Below are 22,547 nucleotides of genomic sequence, written 5' to 3' on the forward strand. Positions count from 1 at the left end.
GGACTATATACTCTAAGTTCTAGTTCTAAATCTCAGTTTCTCTTCCTCTATAGAGTGCGGGCACTAGCTGGCCTCTTAAGTCTTTTCAGGATTAGCAGAATGTTTACCTTCACAACCAGAAAGGATGGGTCTGGGGGTACCCTTCCTCCACAGGACCAGAGGAGACTGGCTTTGGTGCCCTCCCTTATGCTGTGGATACGCCTTCCCAATTTCATCCCTCCCCCACCCCATATTCTCTATTCTTCTGCATAGTGCTCACCTCCCCCCATATGAGCTCAGCCTCTGGACCCTTTATTCTCTGTGGTCAAAACCTGAATCTTTCACTCTGCCAGTTATGCAAGCATGAGCTGATGCCTTATGCTCTTTGCCTCTATTTCCTCATCTGCAAAATGAGGATAACATTAGTTCTCACTCATAAAGTGGTGGAGCTGATTAATTGGGACAATAGCTGTAAAGGACTTAGTGCAGTGCTGGGCATGGACTAGGTGCTCAGGGAAGGATGCAAACATCGTGGTGGTTGTTGCTATTGGTGCTGTCCTGATGTTTCCCTGCCTTCTTCCCCTGCACCCAGCCTTGCTCTGACTGAGATGCACAGACTCAGGATTCTGGCCTCTCAGCATCAGAAAGGGCTTTGGAGCCACTCAGTGCCAGGACGCACCTCTAGAACCTGGCAGGCTTATCTAGACTACTCGGTATAGGCTTACGACCTTGATTGCAGTTGAAACCTGCAGGGAGCACCTTTCTTCCCAAGCTTCTTCCCTCTCCCTGATATCTCCCGTTAACCCAGCTCAAATGTTATTCAGGGCCCTCTGAGCTCCAGTTGCTGTGGGTGCTGCTAGGAGTCATTGTTTTCTAGAGCCCTACGGGGTGGTCCTGAGTTCATAGACTCCCAGCAGTGAGGGTGTCTGGGAGGGAAGAGCTGGGCCAGCCCTGCTGCGTTCTCCTCCTCTGAACTTCACAGCAGCTTCCCACCCACCCAATCTGCGCCCACGTAGCACTGCAGAAAATCATCTCCGGAAAGAGTGGGAAGAAGAGAGCTGCTTTGAATGAGGCCCCAGTGAAGAGTACCAGAGAATTTCAGGACCAAAAGGGACCTTATCTACTTCACCTCCATTTTATAGAGGAGAAAATGGGAGCCCAGGGAAGTTAAGTGACTTGCTCTTGGTCACCTGGGCTCGAGATGCCAGCTTATGCTGCTTCAGTGTTATTCAGTGATTCAATGGCTATTTATCGGGAATCTTCTATGCAGCAGACCCTGTGCTCAGGGTAAATATGTAAGAACCTAGATAATAAAGGGGAGAGAGTCAGGCCAATGAAAATCACAGTGCAAAAGGATAGAATATTCTAAGTGAAGGATGACCAGTGGAAGCCAAGGAAGCATAGAGGAAGGGGGAATCAGGAGGACTTCATAGAGGAGGTGCTGCTCAAGCTAAAATTTCATGGTTGAGAAAGAGTTTGCTAGGCTTTCAAACAAAATGAGGGCACTTGGGACACTGATGGGCTCTGATGTCACAGTTTCTCACTTACACAGCTGGGAATAGGCCCTCCAACTCACAGCTTCACTGTGGCCTTGGGCCCCCCGGGACCTCTGCCAGTCAGTCTCTCTTAACTCTTGTGTTTTTTCTATTTGTGGAAACAGCACTTCGTCAGTGCTGCTTTTGTAAGTATGAAATGTGAATTTATAATGCAGACATTGCCTTGGACCTGATCCAGCTGTTGCTATCCATCCCAGCCATCTATGATTTCCTTCTTGACCCTTCCAGAGTGAGCCCACTGAAAGTCACAAAAGAGGTTCTTACCTACATGGGGCTAGAGGTCTACCTGGTGGCCCTTGTGTTTGTTTTTCTCTTCCTCCATCCAACCGCAACCCTCCCTCCAGCCTTTTGGCCACTTTGACCAGATCAGAGGTTCCTGGCGCCAAAGCCAGCCAGAGGGTGTGCGCGTGTCTATTAGGTGCACAGGCTTTCTTCAGGTGCATCTTATGGACTAGCAGAGTTCTCAGCCACTTCTTCTGGGCGACAGAGAGCTCGATCTGTTCAAGCACTGACTTTGGGTGACTTCGACCTTTAGTTTTCAATTACAAGGAAAAAATATGGCTGTTGCAAAAAAATTTTAAAGTACAAATAAGCAATAATAAAAAAAAATAATAAGCTTCAGTAATCCCATCACCTAACTTAATAGCCACTTTTTATTGGGCACTTAATTTATGCCAGACATCATTCTTATCTATCTATCATATATCTAATCTTCCTAACAATCCCAGGAAGGAGGTATTATTGGTATTATTTCCATCTTATAGATAAAGGAAACTGAGGCACAGAGACATTAAGGAAATTGCATATAAATGATGGAGTCAAGAATAAACCCAGACAGAGTCTTGAACTTAATCATCACAGAGGCTAGTCTTGGAGACACTCCTTTTAGCATTTTGGTGAATTTCCTTCCTGTTCTTTTTTTAGGTGCATGAATGTATTCATCACTGCATATTGATGTAAATGGTATTATATTATTGTCAACTTTGTGACCAGGTTTTTTTTTTTTTTACTTAATGCTATATTATAGCATTGAATAATCTTCTAAGGCATTATTTTTAATGACTGCGTGGTAGTCCCTAAATGGGTGAATATCCTAATTCACCCCAGCAATTCCCAATTTGGGATAGTTTTAGGTTGTTCTTAACTTTTTGTTATTAACATTGCTGTGATAGTCACCTGTGTAAGTCATCTATGAACACAATTATTTCCTCGTTGAAACTAATTGTTACCACGATGATTGAATTGTGGGTTCAGGGATTTTTCAGAATGTTAAGACTTTTGACACATATTATTCACCTGCCTCTAGGAAGGCTGTGTGACACTCTGGTCCTTCCACGAGCGTATGAGAGATGCTGGTGTCCCAGCACTATGGGAGGATACATTCCAGCAGTGGGGTAGGACCTGGGTTGGAAAGGGCAGAATGGAGCCCAGGAGGTTGGGGTGCAGGTGGGAGAGAAGGCTCTTCTGCTGAGCAGCAGCTGTGGCAGCCAAGCAGAGTGACTGAGGGGCCTATGGACATAGCTGTGGGCTTGGCAATGGAATGGATAGGGGGCTTAGCATGGTGAGCTGAAAGGAGTGGCAGCTGATTTACTCAAGGCTGTTCTAACACCTGAGAACCTCAGGCCTTCCTTGAACAGTTTCTTAGAAAAATGTACCAGCTACATATTTATTTGGGGGTGATCAAGATGTAGAGTGTTTTTTTTTTTTTTCTTGATTACCTCCCTTGAATAATTACTTAGTGATGTTGTAATGTTGTTGTGCAACCCAGCTTGGCTGAGGTCAACCCATGGCCTGTTTGAGCACATGTTAAGTGCTGAATAAATGGCACAAACCCCAGGAGTTCTGTAGTAGAGCACTGCGGGCTTGGGAGGTGGGGTTTAAGCTGGACCCAGACCACGGCAGGTGGATGCAATGGCAGCTAAGAGAGAACCTCTATGCCCTGTCCCTTGTGTCCAAATCTGTGCTTCGCCCTTTCTAACTGTGGGAACTGGGTCAACTTTCTTAGCCTCCTGCTTCCATCACCTCATCAGTCAGTGGTGACATTAGAAGTGATAGGGTCTGTCATGCGGAGGAGTAAATGAGACACTACGTGTGACTGGCCCACAGTCGGTCCCCAGTAACCATCAAGGCTCTTACTGTCATTTCAACCTAAGTGGATGTGTGCTCATGGGCAGCCAGGTCGAGTAAGTGGAAAATTCCAGTCCTATTTGAAGAATAGGGTGAATCTGGGAGAGAGAGTCGGGCCTCTGGACCCAAAGGAAGGAAGAGAAAAACATTTGGGGGCAGTACAGAGGAAGGGTCATTGGTCAGTGTCCGTGACCTGTCTCCTGGTATGTAGCATTGTTGCTCATCCATGAGTTCTGTTGACGACCACCTACCTTGTCCCCATACCTGGGCAGGCTTGGGTAGTCTCCTTCTGACTGGGGAGACCATTTCCCGCTGTCCCCCACCCCCAGAGCGGCCCCACTGAATCTCTCTCCTCCCACATAGCACCTGTGATATCTCACGTCTCTGAATCTGGCTCTCAGTGAGCGGAAGTGATGGGTGTCAGGGTGTGAGCCATTGCAGATTTGGGGCGGGGGTAAAATCAAGTCCAGCCATCCTCCTTCCAGCCCCGTCTCCACTCCTCCCCCGCCAAAATAAGTAAAGTCACACTCTGACCGCACAGGACCTGAGACTGGCTGAAAGGCAAGGGAAAGAAACGCTGTGAGTCAGTTCGCCACCAGTTTTCATTCATGATTCTCTGCTTCCTAAAAAAGCCTGGACCACGTGAGCTCCTTTCTCTGAGGCTCAACCAGTGGTGGGTGTGGGGTGGTCCCTTCCTTGGCAAGCGGGATGCAGGCTGAGCTGCAGAGCATTTGCTGGACTTCTGTTGTCATGAACGTGACGAGCAGCTCAGCTAGCCAGCTGTGCAGGAGGGACCAGGATTTGGGGCTTCCAGCCCCCTCCTGGCTGTGCCTCCCCTTGCCCCCGAGGTGGCTCTGTGGAGATGTGTCTTGTCGCTGCTATGTGCTGCCTGTTCCAGACAGCGCAGGGGAGGCTGTGGAGGCGGCTGGCGCACCAGACACCGGAGGCGGAGCAGGCCTGCTCTTGCCTGCCTTTTCTGGAAGCCCATGCAGGCAGTTTCCAGTTGGCCTGCAGGGGACAGATTTCCTGTTCGGTGGGAGCAGCCTGTGCCTCTGCCGTGAGGCTGGCGGAGAAAACAGAAAGGGCAAGGCTGGGCCTGTGTGTCCCCTGGGCCGGGCAAGGAGGACACAGGCCCCCCTCTGCTGTGGCCTGGAGGCAGGCTCTCTGACTATAGGCTACAACTCACTCCACTAGCACAGGACCTCAGCCCACTTCTGTGCTTTGGGTGGTACCAGGCGATCAACTTAATCACTGGTCTGTGTCCCTTATTGTATACTTTTCAGATCAATGCTCAGATTAGAGCCCACACTGACCTTTAGCAGAAGGCTCTGCCTGAAAGGCCGGGCTGCTGGGGTCAGTGGTGCGGGCTGTACGCTGCCCTGGGGTGTCTGCACGGACAGAGCTGCCATGCCATGGAGGCTGCAGACTCCGGCGTTTATTACGACAATATCTGACAGATGGCAGTGCAGTGCTTGAGGAAGGGAGCTTTTCTCTAATTTGCATGGAGGCACTGTGTGGGCTAATGCCAGTCCTGTTGACGGGCCAGGGAGAACTCAGTCCTCAGGAGAATTCCAGGCAGGTCCTATGCCAGATGGGTAAGCCATAAACCAGCCTTGGGTTGGACAACAATCACTAGGTTCCCGGGACCCATCTCTAGGCCATGCTTCTGCCATGTTTGCTCAGGAAGGGTGATGAGCTAGCTCCCTGCTAGCGCCTCCTTCACCTTGACCTTCGCCTCCCCTTCCCATCTCTGCTCCTTGTTTGCTTTCAACTAGGCAGTGAGTTGAAGGCACAATGCCTAAAGTCAAAGAAATGGCGCTTCCCTCTGCTCCCACCTTCAGGCATCCCCAGCCCGGGCCTCCTTCTCACTGGACTGGGAGGAGCCTTAGGCTGAGCTCCGGCACACAGCCTCGTGGAGGCAGGGAAGCTGCCCTCCCCCCCCCCCCCCCCCCGCACGCTCACTAGGCACAGGGCATGCTCCTTCCCGCCCCCTCCACCTCAACAGAGAAAGAGCAGTAGTTCTGCAATCCTTGGAGCCTTGACCCGCTTGGCTAGTGGTCAGGATATGCTGCGACTGTCCTGCAGCCAGCGGCTGACCACCCTGGCCCCAGGCAGCTCTGCTCTCATTCCAGGCTGCAGAGAGTGGAGTCCTCTGCCTGGAAACACACAGAGCAGTGTCTGAGAGCGCAGAGGGCGGAGGGCAGGGGGTGTGGGCCGGACACCGCCTGCCACCTGGCTTTGTGTGGACCTTGAGCTAAGGAAGTTTTTTTTTTTTTACATTTTTAAAAGGTTGGAAAGAAAAAAACAAAGCAAGAATAATTTTTTGTGAAAGTTATATGAAATTTAAGTGTCTGTGTCCATAAAGTTTTATTGGAACACAGCCACAGCCATGTGTTGTCACACAGCTTGTGTGTGGCGGCTTTGGCGATGCAGTGGTAGAGGTGAGTAACTGAGACAGAACCCACGTAGCCTGTAAGGCCTAAAATATTTACTACCTGGCACTTCACAGAAAAGGTTCGCTGACCCCTGGCATGGAGTGTCAGAGCCCACGAGGTTTTCAGGAAAGGGACCTGGCTTTGAGTCCTTGTTGCATCATTTAGCAGTTGTGTGACCTTGAGCAAGCCACCTTATCCTGTGAGCCTCGGTTTCCCCACCTGTAAATGAGAACATCAGCACACCTGCTCTGTCTGTGTCATGTGGTTATTGTGCCAATCAGGTGACCTCAAGGACAAGCTGGTGCTTTGGGAGCTGCAAGGCCAATGTGGGTGTTTAGTGTCATTTCCCCTGGACAGTGGGTTAGCTCCAGCCATCCTCTTCCAACCCTTTTCCTCATCATCTTTCTCTCTTCTGGCCTCAGGGCAGGGCAGGGCAGGGCTTTTTAATTGCCCTTCATCTCTCCCTCCTTTGTTACCAAGTTCCTGTTACCAGGAGGGCACCCATGTTTTATCTATGAGCATTTTACCTGACCACCAGATCTAAGGGGTGAACTCAACATATTGAAATCCACTTGCCAGTGTGTACTCTGAGATTCTAAGCACAAGAAATGGGGGGATGCCACGTGACCTCGGGGAGGAAGTTTTGACATGCCACACTGACAGTTTGCCAACTAGAAGAGAAGGGACCCCTACTTTTATCAGCTTGCTTTCCCATCAGTATATGCACGTAATTACAACTGAGAGGCCGGCACAGCACCCTGGGCCTTGTTCAAAAATGGCAAATCAGATAGTTGAGGATTCTGCTTGAAGAGAAAATGTTAAAAAAATAAATTAATTAATAAAGGAGGGGGAGCAGTAATCTAACTAGTTTCACGGTCAATCTACAGGACTTTTCAAAGAGCAGTTGTGAGGGGTGCACCCCCAGTGCGATCAAAGGTCATCTGACATAGAGGGATCTGTTCTCCCCCCAGCCAGCTACATGGGGACCCAGGGCCCCATTTTGCCAGAGAAAGCTCTCAGAGGTTTAGAAGACAGTCTGCCCTTGCGTCAGAATTAACTTCCTCCTGCACATGTTCACCTGACTTCCTGATCCCTGACATGTGCTCAGCCAGAAAGGCCTGGGGGCTCCTTTCCACCCCAGCTCTGTGCAGCTGATCCTGGCTGTCACCACATGGTGTACTTTGGCCCGGATGCTCTGCTTCTCTGCGTCTCTCCAGCACAGGGACGCTGCGTGTTCCCAAAGCCCTGTGTGGGCTTCTGCCTCCCAGGCGGCGCCGTCATTGGCCTTGGGTTCCTCCCGCATCGCCTGAGGTGCCTCCTTCATCTCCTGATCCCTCCACGTCTGCAGGGCTGCCTTTCCTGGTCCATCACCATGGAACTGCAGATTGAAAAAGACCCTCAGTATGCTCACATCCGCTCACCTCTGGCATTTTCTCCTCAGTGTCCCTGACAGATGGCTGTCCACCCATGTGCTGGACACTTAACAGCTCTGCCTACGTGTCTCTGGGTGTGGGAAACTCACTTCCCCAGGGGCATCCCATTCCTTGTTGGCTAGCTTTTGCCACTAGAAATGGTGCTTTGGGTGAGCTAAATTATTCTTTGTTATAATTCAACCTGCTAATTTGAATTCTGACTTCTGGAATGATTCAGAGCATCTTCTACTCCTTCCAGAAATTCTTCCAGGCCTCCTCACCCTTCCTTCTGCTTCCCTGTGCCCAGTGCCCTCTGGTGACCTGGTGACCCTCTGGCTGACCAGTGTTCAGCAGTGACCTGCAGAGACTCCCCTGATTCCCACCCTCCTGTGGCATCTCTGGCATGGAGGCCTGGGCATCCTGCCACCTCCAGAAGGGTCTTGCCTCTGTGTGAACTGAGCCTGGGTTGAACCTGAGAAAGGATGTGACCCAAAGCAAGTGGTTCTCAGAGGCTCTGGCAGCAAGGGGAGGAAAGGACCCGTCCTCCCCCATCCCGGACCCTGTAGGAGGCCTGGGCAGCGGGAAGACAGCCAAAAGCAGGCTCACTGGACATGGTCAAGGTCATCCCGGTCCCTTCCGGCCACGTGTCGCGTGACTCTGGGGACGGCCTGGGAATCAGCCTTGCTAACGTACTCACCAGTTCGCCAGAATGTGGCCCTGATCTCTAGCCACTCACCTCGGGGTTGCCTGGGTCTGGCCTCCTGTTTCAGAGGGGTCTCTGTGGTGAGTCAGGACAAGGTGGGAACCCGAGAGCGCCTAATGTCCTGGAGCCTTCAGCTGGGGACAAGGTTTGGAGGGTTTCCCTCCCCTGCAATGGGTCTCATTGAGAGAGGACTGGAGGGGAGAAGTCATTGCTCTCTCCTGGCGCAGGGTTCTCAGCAGGCCAGGAAGCAGCCTCCAGGGCTGTGTAGGGGATGTGCGTGTCCTCCGTGGGCTCCCTGAAGTGTTCTCGAAGAGCTTGGAAGCCTCACCTGTGGGAAACAGTGAATAGCAGAACGCAGTAGATGGTGAACCGGAAATCACTGATATGGACAGTACAGTAGTGCCAAGGATCAGAGAGCAGAAAGACCCTGGGCGCTGGGACATCAGGCAAGGCTCTAGGGAGGAGGGGCCAGGACTCTGGACCTCAGTTAAAACAGCTCTAATTGTTATCAACTTCATCTGCTGGGCAGAAGACATCTGAACAAAGATTCTGCTGCATAAGAAATAGAAAGCCATGCCAGGAGGGAGAGCAGGAAGGAAACGTTGCCTCAGGCCTTGGAGTTGTTGGCACCCAAAGAAAAGCTAGAGGATTCTCCCTCCGACACCACACAGCGACCCCTACCCTTTGCTCCCCGCCCCGTCCCGAGGCAGGATCCAGCTGGGGAGACCAGGCCCTGCTCAGCACGTTGTCAAATTTGCATTGAGCTCCATCCCCCTTTAAGGACAAAGTTGAAGCATTTGGGGGTTCAATGAATGGAGCAAAGATACAAGAAGCAGATACAGGTCTTTAAATGAGGTAACCCCTAAGTGTGCATTTGCTGGGTACTGTTGGTGCCTCTTGTCTTTGCATTGGTTATGACCTTGACAGTTTTCATTTGCAGAACTCATTTTTCCCTAGTGATATTCTACACCGTGGTGAAGCATGGAGAGACTGGAGAAGGCAGAGCAGCCAGAGGGAGTGCAGTTAGAAGCAGTTCAATATCCAGGGGAAGCCTGCTGGGGTGGCTCAGTGTGGCTCTGTGGATTTGGGCTGATTCTTGCATCCCAAGGCAACATGTTAGTACAAAAAAACAGAAGTCCCCTCTGCCTCTGGTTTATTCTGTGTAATTGGTTTAGCACTGACCATTTGACCTTTTTTTTCCCAGCGTTATTGAAATATAACTGACATATAACATTGTATAAGTTTATGATGTACAATGTGCTGATTTGATATGCTTGTATAGTAGCAATGACCATTTGGAACCAATGTTAAGCAACTTGTTTCTTTCTTGGTTATTGATAAGATTGTGACAATTCCTGCATTGCTGGAGGGGAAGGTGGATGGGGTGGTAGCTACTTTAGGGCCTCTGCTCTGCTCTTCTTATGATCCCAATGAGCATGAACTGAGGCTTTCTCTGTCCTCATTTTCAGGTAACAGGTATGAAATTAAGGTGTACACTGGTGATGTCCTTGGTGCAGGAACCGATGCTGATGTCTTCATCAATTTATTTGGAGAATACGGAGACACAGGTAATGGGTTTGACATCTTTTCTTCGCAAACCACACCCTAATTGCTTCCTTGTTGGACTGTTTCCTACCTTCTTTGTAAAGGAAGGCAGCCCCAGTCTTCTCAAGGTTCCTCTGCCGGAGGATCTCTCCTCTTGTGATGTGGTTAGTCATGGGCTTCCCTGGGCAACAAGGTGCTCGTCTTGTGAGATTCATGTGTGGGATGTGTTTTCAGAATTAGGTGTGCTTGGGTTTTGGCTTGATTTGAAATTGTTCTGCATCCTAGAACAGATCCAAGCTTCATGTCACCAAAGAACCCATTTTCACCCTGTTTGTCTCCCTAAGCTCATGTCCATCTTGAGTTATATTTTGGGATGTGGCATGGCCTAGTTCAATGCAGTGGTTTGGGGCTAACCATAATGGAGCTAGGGATAGAATTAGACTTGCTCTTACAGATGGAGCAAGCATGGAGGACACAGCCACAGCCACAGCCACAGGTGTTGGGAGGAAATTTAGGCCAGTGGAACTGAAACAGGTGGTTCTCTCCTGCTTCTGCCTATTTAGTGGAAGAACATGGGAGTTAGTAAGATTACTAAGACATATAGGCTTTGGACATAATATATTTAAAAGTTCAACATGCATTGCTGAGCATATAAAAAAAGAAAGAAAGAAAGAGAAGTCTCCAGGTGCCAGAAATGAAAAGGAAACTCAAAACCAAATGATTTGCTATGAATTGACACTGTTGGAAGAAGAGAGCTTTCACACTGAACAATCTAAAGGATGTATTTTATACCCAGTTGAAGTCAGAAAATGAGATATTGGCCTTTCAGGAAGCAAAATATGCAAAATTAGAACCACACACAAAGCCGGGAGTCTTGAAGGTTCACAGAACATTTTCAGTGAAAAAGTAGACCAAGAAAAAATGTGCTCATCAGCAGAGGTGGATTAAGGTCGGTCGAGGCCCCGGGGGCAGAAGAAAATATGGGCCCCTTAAAAGAAAGAATATTGGGCACCTTAAAAAAAAGAGAGAGGGAAAATAAAAATATATGTTAACCACATTTTTAAATAAATAAAAACATTATGTATTATTAATGTTAAAATTGCACATATGAAACCAAACTTGGTGTCATTAGAAAAAAGTATAAAGTTGGGGTTTTGTGGGGCCCTTCAGAAGTTGGGATCCAGGGTGTGCGCCCGGTGTGCCAGCTGTTAAATCTGCCTCTGCTCATCAGTGCAGTAAACTTATCTCTGCAAGCGCTCTAGATTAGAAAGACAATTGCTGAGAAAGTGATACTTGAGGATTGCACCGCCTGTGAGCTTGAGGTTTGATTTTATGCTACAAGTGTAATTTGGGGACTTCCTCTTTCCCAAACAGAAAATTGGTTTCATGCTAGTAACACCCTTGAGTGCTTAGCAGAAGAATGGAGAATCTCACAAATAAAGTACTGAGGTTGAGTTAAGTTTCGAAAACCACAAAATATTTATGGAGACAATTCAACATGGCTAAACATCAATAGACACAGCAAACAATGAAATTAACCCCACCCCCACTGGATTTCAGATAATAGAGTAACCTAAAAAAGGCTGTTACTTAAGTATTTTAAACTATCAACATGAAATATATAATTGAAAAAAAAATTACAGGCACCATGAAAAATATAGCAAACATAAACACAGGAAATAAAAATATAGTCACTAAATATAAACATTTAATGGATGGCTTAACCAACACAGTTAGAAACCATTGAATATAGAATTTGTAAATTATAATATAAATATGAGCAAAATATTCAGATGTAGCAGAGAAACAAAGGGTTGAAAAATATAAATGAGAGGCCATGGGAAATGTAGGAGCAAATAAGTTCTGATAGCTGTTAAGCAGAAGTTCCAGAAACAGAGGATATATAATAGGTGAAAGGAAATATTTGAAGATATAATGGTTGAAACTTTTCCAAAATTGAGCAAAGATATGAATCTTCAGATTAAATAAAGAAAATGAGTCATTAAACAGGAAAAATAAAAATATCCACATTTAGATACATTGTGGTGAAACCAAAAGCAAAGAGAAAGAACTTAAAAGTAACCAGGTTTGGCAGATTCTTTCTATAAAAAAAAAAACACTCAGTTTATAGCAAATTCCTATCGTAAACCTGTAGAGGTCATAAATTCATTGAATATTATCTTCAATGTTCCAAGCAAGAATGTATATCAACCTAGAATTCTCTGCCTAGTTAGGTTATAATTCCAGAGTGAGAGCATAATTAATGAATTTCCATGCAAATAAAGAGAAATAGACGATTCATTCATAGACCTATGCTTAAACAACCATTAAAGAGTATACTTTAAGAAAAAGGAAAACTTACCCAAAGGAAAGGATGGGATGCAAGAAACAAAAGTGAGCCAAAGAGTTGGTAATTATGTGATAAATCTAAGCAAGCACTGACTATACAAAGCTATAACCATAATGACTGTTATCAACGCATGAGAAAATGTGAACCCCAAATACTAAAAAGCAATAATCTTTGAGAAGTAAAGTAGATAATGAGAGTTAAAACATAATAAGATTGTTGGTTCCAGCCCATTTTCCCATTCCTATGAGAGTAGAGATGTTAACTTTAAACTGTAATGTCAAATATGCATATTATAATGCATATAATGTCAAGTATCCATATTATAAAATTAACCACCAAAAATAGAAATTTATAATTTCTAAACCAATTAAGGGAATAAAAGGAATTAAAACTCAATCCTCCCAATAGCAAAGAAAAAGCATGGCTAAAAGCAAAAAGAAAGATAAGTGTATAATCACAATAAGTAGAAATAAACTAAACTTCATCCGTTAAAGGATACATAGTCTCATATTAAATGAAAATAAGTAAAACCCAGCTTAAATATATGATACAAAAGGGCTAAAGAATGAATAAGATGGAATAAAGTATTCCAGGAACACATCAGCAACAGGGAAGAAGCTGGTGGAGCTATATTAGCATCTGTCAAATTAATCTTTAAGGAAAAATGCTTTGTTAAATATAAAGTATATTAGGCAATGAGAAAAGGAGAAATAAACCTGGAAGATATAATAATTATGAACTTGTATAAACTTAACAGCATAATCCAAAAATATGTGAAACAAAAATGAACACAATTCTTGGAGGAACTTGATAAATCAAACCATAGTGGAAGATTTTAATACAATACTCAATAACTGATAAGTTAAATGGATAAAAATTTAGTGGATGCAGAAGATTTTACACAGTTAATACTCTTGAGTTGATGGAAGTATGTAGATTTCTGTATCAAATGTTAGAGAATATATACCTTTTTCAGGCATGTAATGATCACATACTAAATCACAAAGCAAGTCTTAACAAATTCAAATAAATCAATATCATAGAGACATCATTCTTTAATTATAAGTCAATAAAATTAGAAGAAACTTCAACCTCTCACTCTATTAAGAAACAAACTTTAATTTTCTTAAAAAATCATCCTCAGTCTGACCAGGCAGTGGCACAGTGGATAGAGCGTTGGACTGGGATGCAGAGGACCCATGTTGGAGATCCTGAGGTCGCCAGCTTGAGTGCGGGCTCATCTGGTTTGAGAAAGGCTCACCAGCTTGAGCCCAAGGTCGCTGGCTTGAGCAATGGGTTGCTTGGTCTGCTGAAGGCCCACGGTAAAGGCACATATGAGAAAGCAATCAATGAACAACTAAGGTGCCACAACAAAGAATTGATGCTTCTCATCTCTCTCCCTTCCTGTCTGTCTGTCACTATCTATCCCTCTCTCTGTCTCTGTCAAAAAAACAAACAAAAATGTATATTAAGATTATTAACAATAAAGGGATATTTGCCTGCCAGATATTAAGACATTGCAGATTTCTAAAAACCAGAACTGTGTGATATGGGTAGAAGATAAACACGTAAACTAACAGAACAGAATGAAAAATCTAGAAACACACATAGAGGCAGCATTATACATCAGAAAGGAAAGGATGTCAGTTACTAGTGGGCGAACAATTGTTTCAGCAACTGAGAAAAGATAAAATTAGATCTTTTTACCTTTCACCATACACAAGAATTACTTGCAGATGGGCTGGGCTAAAGACTTAAATGTGAAACAACACCGCTATGAAATTTTTAGAAGAAACTTTAAGAGAATGTCTTTTTCTATCTCAATTCAGGATGGAGTTTCTTGAACTATTCACAGAAAGTGCAAACAGCAAAGGAAAATATTGATAAAAGCCATTCAAACAAGAAAAATGTTTATATGATAAAAGATACCAGAGACAAATTAAAGATGAAGTATACAAACAAAAGAAAATTACAGAAGAACAAGGTCTAAATGATATACAATATAGATATATACACCAATCTCCCACATAGATATATATACACATATATATGAACTGTATATGTGAACTACACACACACACACACAAACATACATGTCAATCTCTCAAAATAATCAAGGGAATGGAAATTAAAAGCCCAATGAGATACTATTGTATACATACTAAAACAAAAATTTTAAATATGTATATTTATAATAATTGTGGAGAACGGGAGCCCTAATGCACTGCTGGTGGTAACTGATGTACAGGTAGTACAACCATTCGGAAGGACAATCTTGCAATACCTAGTACATTAAAGATGAGTACATCTTAAGATTCAGCAATTCTGTTTGTAAGTGCCTACTCAGAGCAGCTTCTACAAATATGCAGCAGAAGGTAGGGACAAAAGAGTCCATTTCAGTGCTATCTACTATAGCAAAGAACTAGAAACAACTTATATGTTCATCAGTATAAGAATGCCTACATAATAGTGTTTGCTTCATTCAATCATTAGCAGTTAGACTAATGAACCAAAGTTTCTAGCATCAACAGGGTAATTTCAAAAGCATAATATTAACTGACGAAAAGGAAGCCGCACAAGGATATGTGATGATGAAGATGATATGATGATGGTAACAGGAGCACTGGCAACAACCCCAGTCCCTAACACAGCACTTACTCTAAGTGTTTTGTTTGTATCAATTCATTAATACACACAGTAGACCCTATAAAGTGCTATTATTATCCCCACTGCCCAGATGAGGAACCGAGGACAGAGATGTGCAGTATAACATATTTTTGTCAAATTCTAAAACATGAAAAATTAGTATGTTTTCTTTGTGGATACATACATGTGCAAAAAAAAATGTATGGAAACAATACGTACCAACTGAAGACATTGTTTATTTGAGGGAGTGAGTGGGGGACAAGGATGGGCAGCGAGACTTCAAGTCTATCTGTCATGGTTCATTTTCTTTAAAAATGAGAATGGTCTAAGCAAATTAGATGAAACAACATCTGCATTAACTCTTTTTTTTTTAATTTTCTTTTTTACAGGGACAGAGAGAGAGAGAGAAGGATAGTTAGGGACAGACAGGAACGAAGAGAGATGAGAAGCATCAATCATCAGGTTTTTGTTGCGACACCTTAGTTGTTCATTGATTGCTTTCTCATATGTGCCTTGACCATGGGCCTTCAGCAGACTGAGCAACCCCTTGCTTGAGCCAGCGATCTTGGGTCTAAGCTGGTGACCATTTTTTATTTTGCTCAAGCCAGATGAGCCCGCGCTCAAATTGGCAACCTCGGGGTCTCGAACCTGGGTCCTTGGCATCCCAGTCCAATGCTCTATCCACTGTGCCACCTCTTGGTCAGGCTGCATTAACTCTTAAAACTGAGTGTCACATGGATGTCATTATTCTCTGTATGTTTGAATTGTTGCGATTTAAAATTTAGGAAAATATAAAGAATTAAATTTTAGAAAAGAAAGAAAGCAGAATGGCATAAACAGAAAGTTGGTGCTTAGACGGGGTTGGAAGGGTTCACATGACCTTCCACTTGGAACATAACGGAAAATGGCAAAATGGAAAGGAGAGCTAGAATGAGCCCCCACTCACCCGTATGGCTTTTGGTGAGGTGTTTGACTTCAAGTCTCAGTGTCTTCATCTGCAAGACAGGGTTCATAATACCTCCTTCTGAGATTGCGGCAAGGGATGAATGAGAAAAGAATCCCATGTGAAACAAATGAACAAAATATCCACGGTGAGAGTTCTCACAACTGTTCTCCAGAGGAGTCAGACCTGAGGAAGTCTGTGGGCTGCCGTCTCCTCGGCCACAGCACCCGCACCAGCTACCATGGCTGTGCTCCCAATTCAGGACAAGCCACTGGTCCCATCAAGGCAGGGCCTCGGGGCTAGTGGTGGGTCTGCTAACTGATTCACTGGGACGGGGACTCTGGACGAAGGCAGAAACCCCAGTTACGGGTTCTGGGCACACGTGCACACAAGGCAAGCCTCTGCTTTGGTCGGAGGTTGGACAGCCAGGAGCCTATAGAGCTTAAAGTTACCCTTGTTGGCTTTTTAAAAATGTTAACTTAATTTTTAGAGCAGCTTTAGGTTCTAAAGGTGGCAACACTGAATAGAAGGATAGAAAATGCCCACATACCACCTGCCCCCTCCCCCCACTACGACATCTCCCCTCGCTGACTTTTGAGACCGCCCTTCAGAGGATAAACCATTCAGGCCGGGAGCTGTTTCTCTCTCCTGCTCTGGTCTCCACTGTAACTTCCCTGCGTGTCTGTGCTTCCAGGGGAGCGTAGGCTGGAGAGTGAAAAGAAGAACTTTGAAAAGGGAGCCGAAGACAAGTTCACACTGGATGCCCCCGACCTGGGGCAGCTGATGAAGATCACTGTTGGCCACAACAACAAGGGGGGGTCTCCAGGTTGGTTCCTGTGCAAGGTGGGTCCAGCTGCCTGTCTGTGGTCCCTGTGTCCTGGGGACGGTGGGGGGTGTTGGCATGTCGGCCCTAACTTCCCTCCCATGGTCTGTCCGCCTCTACTCTTCTGCCTAAGCCTGCCGGCCAACGTCACACCTCTAAGATGTTGCCCGTGTTATAAATCTTCCCAGGAAGCCCAGTTCTCCCATTAAAAGCCTGGTCATCCTTCAAGGCTCTGCCGTGAAGCTTTCCCTGACCCTGGCCCACCAGAACCTCTCCTTCCCATGAATGTTTATAACCCTGTCTGCATAGGGCATGCATTGTCTCTAGTCATAGGCTTTCTTGTAACTTGTTGCGGGCTATTGCTGTACACCTGACATTTCTGAACCCCGAGTCCTTCATCATTTCACCTACTCAGGGCAAAGTTACAAACCGAGAAGATGGCAAAAAGGCCTCTGAGAAGCTCAAATATATCTGGGCCAAAGTTTGCAAGGAACACTCATGGCCCTGGCTCTATATTGCTCTGCCCTCATTTTGAAGGGAAGACCCCTTAGATTCTCACAGTCTAATGCTTCCTTCCGGTCCTTTCTAGCAAATGTGCTACCTGCAAATTTAAACATATAGCAGAAAATTAGAGGCAGAAAGAGGCACTATATTAGGTAGAACTATTGAGAGTTATAATGGGGAGTCAGAAGATATAAAAAGCCAAAAAATATTAAAAATGGATGGAAGTTTGAGGTCATTTAGAAAATGGGCTGCCAGCCCTTTGCATATATTTCCCTTAGTCATGAGGCTATCAATATATTTCAGCTCATCACAATAGAGTAGAAAAAGGTTAATGTATAATATATTTTTGAGAAATATTTTTAAAAAGGCCTTATCACTTGAAATAAAATATCCTCAGATTTATAACAATTTGACAAATGAAGCTGTCTGATAGTTGAGGTTTTGTTATTACTTAATTTCATTTATCTTCTTGTATCTGTTAGGAAGGTATTTGGCTGCAAGTATCAGAAAATTGGAGTGCAGTGTTCAACAATCAGGGCTTATTTTTCTCCTCTCATGTGAAACCAGAAGTGGCCAGCTCAGGACTGGTGTGGCTGCTGTCTTTCTGAGACACCTGCTCTCTTGCTGCATCACCCTTCTCAGCTCTGTGGCTTCCATCTTCCAACTTGTTGCCTCATGGTCACATGATGGCTGCTGAACCTCTAGCCATTTTTTCTGTGACCCAGGTAGGAAAACAAGAGGAGACCCAAAGGGTAAAAGACTTTTCTTCTGGCAAGCCTTTCTTTACCGTAAGAAGAGCAAAACTTGCCTTGGAACGTCTGCCTGCATTTCTTGGGCCAGAAATATGTCATGTGGCCACCCTAGCTACAATGAAAACTAAGACATCAGCAGTCTAGCTTTCCAGTCTTTATAGTAGAAAGAAGCTACAAAGAAGCTTACTGGCATGAGTGTTGAGTAGTGTCTGCTACACTTTTCTCCATACCTAGCCATTCCTTGAGGGCACCTCCCCAGTCCTTGGCATGGGACAGGGCACTGAATCAGTGAAGCCAGGAGTGGCCACATTTCCACAAGCAGTGGAAAGAAGACTGCTTGTCTGGCCCTTGGAGCAGCCATCCTGGTTCCATACAGGATGCCAGGAGGCTAAATGCTGGTTTGATTGGTAAAGAAATGGGGCAGGGGTCCAGACCCCAAACAGCCAATGCACAGACAGGCTGTGTCTTCAGGGAGGTCTTCTTGTTCAGCTGGGCAGAGGCGGGAGAGGAGGCAGGCATGTTTTGTGACCTCAGCCAGGAAGGGACACAGAGCAAGTACCTGGAAGCCCAGTTCCATCATCCTGGGGAGGAAGACTGTCTGGGCGAGAAAATGAGGTTTAGTGGAGCAGCAAAGTGCACGTGAAGTCCAGGTGTGACCTTGTTGCCATTATTGCAGGTCCCTGCCATGTCACCTGGGTCCCTCAGCCAGTGTGCTTGGGAACCTTCACGAAGGAGGGTTCACAGATGATAACGAGAGCAGAACCACTTGACAAAGTGTGAAATGGACCGTGAGAATGCTTCTGCCCTCTGACACGTGTGCACCTTGCTCCATTGCCTTCTGAAATTTGATGTTGAAGCCAAGCCGACTTCTGTTTCTTTCTGGATAAACAACCTGTTTTGTAGGGGTGTATGTGTGTGTGGGGGGTGGGGTTCAGCCAGGATGCTTGCAGAAAATTTTTTATATTTATAATTTTAATCATGTCTTGTCAGAAAATGTCTAGGAGTCGGGCCTATGCTGGTTGCCCCCTCCTGAAGAACTCTGTTGTTCTTATTCTTTGGAATGATATTTTCTTCCTCCCTACCTTTTTCCTTTCTTTCCCCCTTATCGTTGTTTGCTGTTCAGACACTATTTAAAACCCAGAGGCCAAGCAGGCTACTTGCAGTGTGAGATTGGCTGTTCCACTTGGGGCCGTGTTATGTACATGGGTGAATTTGGGGCCTGTTAGGCGCGTCCCCAGCAGTACCCTCAAAGGCAAGGGGGCTGTTCCTCTCAAAGGCTCACTGGCTTTTCTGAAAATATCCTAGCAGCCTATTCCTTTAGCTTAAGCAAACCAAAATGCTTCCTGAGGAGGAGACCGTAAAATAATTCAAGCATTTTGCAGGTCAGTGTGCCTGGATTTACTAGATTTTTTTCCTGAGGGAAAAATGGTAATGAGAAAGGAGGAATGAGGGATCTAGGTCCCTGGAAGGGTGGGGGCAAGCTGAAAACCAGGGGCTAGGGGAGACTGAGGCCACTTCTGGCCACCTCCTGACCATGCCAGGGATAGGCCCTGCCTCCAACACTGGGCCTCCAGGCTGACCCTCTCCGGTTCATGCGGATTGATCCGCTGGCCCTCAGCTCCCCAGAGACACCAATTAAAGCGCTGTTAAATTGCCTGTATTTGCAGATTTGACACGAACGCGGAAAGTGCTCCCACCCTCCAGGTTGTCAGGCTGGACTTCTCATGACAAGCACTCCTTTGGTATTTATGTGTAAGGCTTTGGTGGGATAAATCTAAAAGCCAGTAAAATTTAACGCTTTCATAGGAAGTCTCTCTCTTCTGCCTAGGCAGTCGCCTGTGGGTGATTCTCAGCTTGGGCCGATGGGCCTCGGTGGGACTGACACATCCCTCCCCCTGCTCTTGGCCCCTTCCTGGGGTGACATCCTCCCTCCCCCAGGCTTTACCCTGGCTTTGGTCTCCACATCTACTGAGCCCAACAATTGTGATTGACTCCAATGATCAGTTCAGTTTAACAACCACTTCAAAAGATCAAGTCACAAGATGTAACATCCTGCTGCCAGGGGGCCTGACCATAGCCCTTCTGCTTCAGCAAGGGATTTCCTCTGGGCTCCACAGCTTCTCAGCAGGAGGGCTGGTACCTCCCCCAGGTCCTCTGGACTCCCAGGCTGGGTTCTGTCCAGTGTGCCATGGGTTAGAAAGTCCAGAATCAGGTGGCCTGCTACAGCCTGTGCGGAGTATAAGTACCACCAGCACCACCGGCTCAGATAGAAAGAGGAGACAGAGGCTTGTGGAATGGATTGCAGGGACCTGGAGGAGCCCAAGGTGCCCTCATGTTACCAGTTAATACTCAACATTCAACAACATTTACTGAGTGATTATTACATCCTAGGCCCCACGCTGCCAACCACAGCTATTACAGTAAACATGGTCCTGCTTCTAAAATAGATAAGACATGTCTTTAAATTGTTGCTTACTTACTGTAAGGCAGGTTACTTACTGTAACCTTATCTGCCAAAATATCAAGGAAAGCCCAGCTTTCAAGGCATATCCTGTCCTAGGGGCTCCCACAAGTGTTGATCAGACCACATTTCCCAGTTTGAAGGTCAGAAGACAGAATCAGCCTACTTGAAGGCAAAGCAGGGGTGATAAGAGCCTTGAGAACAAACAGATGCTGTGGGGGTGAGCCGCGTCTGCCTGGGGGTCAGAAGAGCCTCTGTGGAGCTGGGCCGCGTGGAGAGGGCCAGCAGGGCAGGGATGCTGGATAGATCTGGGCCCGCACGGGGCTCAAAGAGCTCTGAGAAGTGATGTTAGGGGGGTGGGGAGGGCAGGTCCATATTGACTGCGGTAGCCTCAGGTGGTGATGACAGAGTGGGCATATGGGTGGGTTTAGAGGGCAGGAAAAGTGTAGAAGAAGCAAGAATACGAGGGATGTCACCAAATCCTGTCACTTACAGTTATTTGTACTTACACTATTTACATATTATGTGACAGGATTTCAGTGTAAGGAGCCACACATGGAGCATGTGAGGAAGGGAAGCCTTGTGACAGGGAGAAGGGGAAGGTCCCACCTTGCTTTACTGGCCTCAGTTTCCCCCACAGAACATTCCCTCTCTCTTCCATGAGCCCAGGTCTGTTCTGCTAACTCTCGGATGCTGAGGTTTATTTCAAAGTGGGCTTGTAAGTTCCAGACCTTTCTCCCTTTTTCTCCCATGTCAAAACTTACCTGTCCCTTACTTCCTGGTCTCAGGTCTAAAAGGTAACCACAATCCAGTAGTGGTTCTTGGAATTTGGAGATAATTATTTATTGCATTTTCTAAGGCAAGAGTGAAAACTTGGAAACAGAGACTTGTTTTCCATCCCTTTCCTGGCCCCAGGCTGGCACGTGGAGGGTGCACTGTGGATGGCTCAGGTTGTCCGCATCTCAGGTGCCTTGGCACATGGCGGGGCAGAGGGACCCTCAACCACCCAAATTGTTCAGTGGGGGCAAGGGATTTGTTCCTTTTGCACAGAATGGGCCTCTGCCCCAATCAGGTTATTTATGTAAAATTGGTAGAAATTATTCCAATATTGAGAAGGGAGAGCTGCTATGAATCATAGTTGACATTCTACATCAATTGAAAACTTACTGATCCAAGACCAGCTCCATGCATTGGAGACATGTGTACCCTGTCAGGGAGGACACAGAGGCCCCAAGGCCCCGGATTTGTTGGACGTATCAGTGAACCACCTGAAGAGATGTGACCCCTGCTTCATCTCTTGTTCCTCTTGTCCGAAGGTAGTTTGTCCTTCTTTGCTTTTTGTGTCCAATGGTCTTGCCTTGTGACTCTGCTGTGTCCCTGTTGTTGTAGAACACAGGGGTTCGACTGTGGACAGGCCCCTTCTCCGCTGCCATCTCACCTCGAGGGGCTTGTGACCCCTCTAGTCTCCCTCTCAGCTCGCGGAAGGCCAGCATGTCTGTGGGCTGGTCTGCAGTCTGCAGGTGGGGAGTATTCCTCTGGGAGAAAACAGCTCTTTTAAAAAAATTATTAAATCATTGCTTTAGTCTGGCACATGTACGTACTCTCTCTCTCTCTCTCTCTCTCTCTCTCTCTCTCCAGGTGTACACTTCTATCATTCATGGGTAAAGGTACTTCCATTTCTTCCGTCTTACTTTGCAGTTGTCTCTGCCACAGCAACAGAGTCCATGGAACAGTGGCCTAGAGGGAGCACCATTGCCTTCCGTTAGCAAAAAACACATCTTGAGTTCTTTAAGGGAACTCCATGAAAACCCAGAGTTGTCTGGGCAACTTGTGAGCAGAAGTGGAAAAACTGCTCACATCTCCCTTGGAAGGGACCCTTAGTAATGCCCCTTTAAGCAACAGAGGGTGTGGCTTAGCCAGGACCCACGTCAGCAGAGGCCAGAATGCCCTTGGGAGAACCTCTGCCCCCTCCTGCCCACACAGTCTCTGTGCCTGAGTGCCTGAGTCGGGTCCTTCCTCGTCTACTTCTCTGCCCCTTCCCACTGTACCCATCACCATTTGCTACTAGACATGTTCCAAAATGTCCTGGCCTCCTGGAGCCGGCCTCCTCCAGCCTTGTCTTGCTGGCTTTGGGACTAAGAGATGTCATAAAAAAAAATTGTCTCCAAGCCCTGGCTGGTTGGCTCGTGGTAGAGCGTCGGCCTGGCGTGCAGAAGTCCCGGGTTTGATTCCCGGCCAGGGCACAGAGGAGAAGCGCCCATCTGCTTCTCCACTCCTCCCCCTCTCCTTCCTCTCTGTCTCTTTCTTCCCC

The 22,547-nt window shown here is 46.3% G+C and overlaps 1 protein-coding gene across 2 annotated transcripts in view; it reads left to right on the top strand.

Moving 5' to 3' along the window:
• The window catches only part of LOXHD1 (lipoxygenase homology PLAT domains 1), a 138,820-nt gene that overhangs the window by 23,160 nt on the left and 93,113 nt on the right, over positions 1–22,547 (top strand). For both annotated transcript variants that reach the window (XM_066247390.1, XM_066247391.1), the window contains exons 5-6: positions 9,682–9,780; positions 16,391–16,539. In XM_066247390.1, coding sequence (XP_066103487.1) covers positions 9,682–9,780; positions 16,391–16,539 — 248 coding nt within the window. The remainder of the gene's footprint in view (positions 1–9,681; positions 9,781–16,390; positions 16,540–22,547) is intronic.

The sequence above is a fragment of the Saccopteryx bilineata genome, chromosome 11, assembly GCF_036850765.1.
Source record: "Saccopteryx bilineata isolate mSacBil1 chromosome 11, mSacBil1_pri_phased_curated, whole genome shotgun sequence".
In the NCBI taxonomy this organism is placed as follows: Eukaryota; Metazoa; Chordata; class Mammalia; order Chiroptera; family Emballonuridae; genus Saccopteryx; species Saccopteryx bilineata.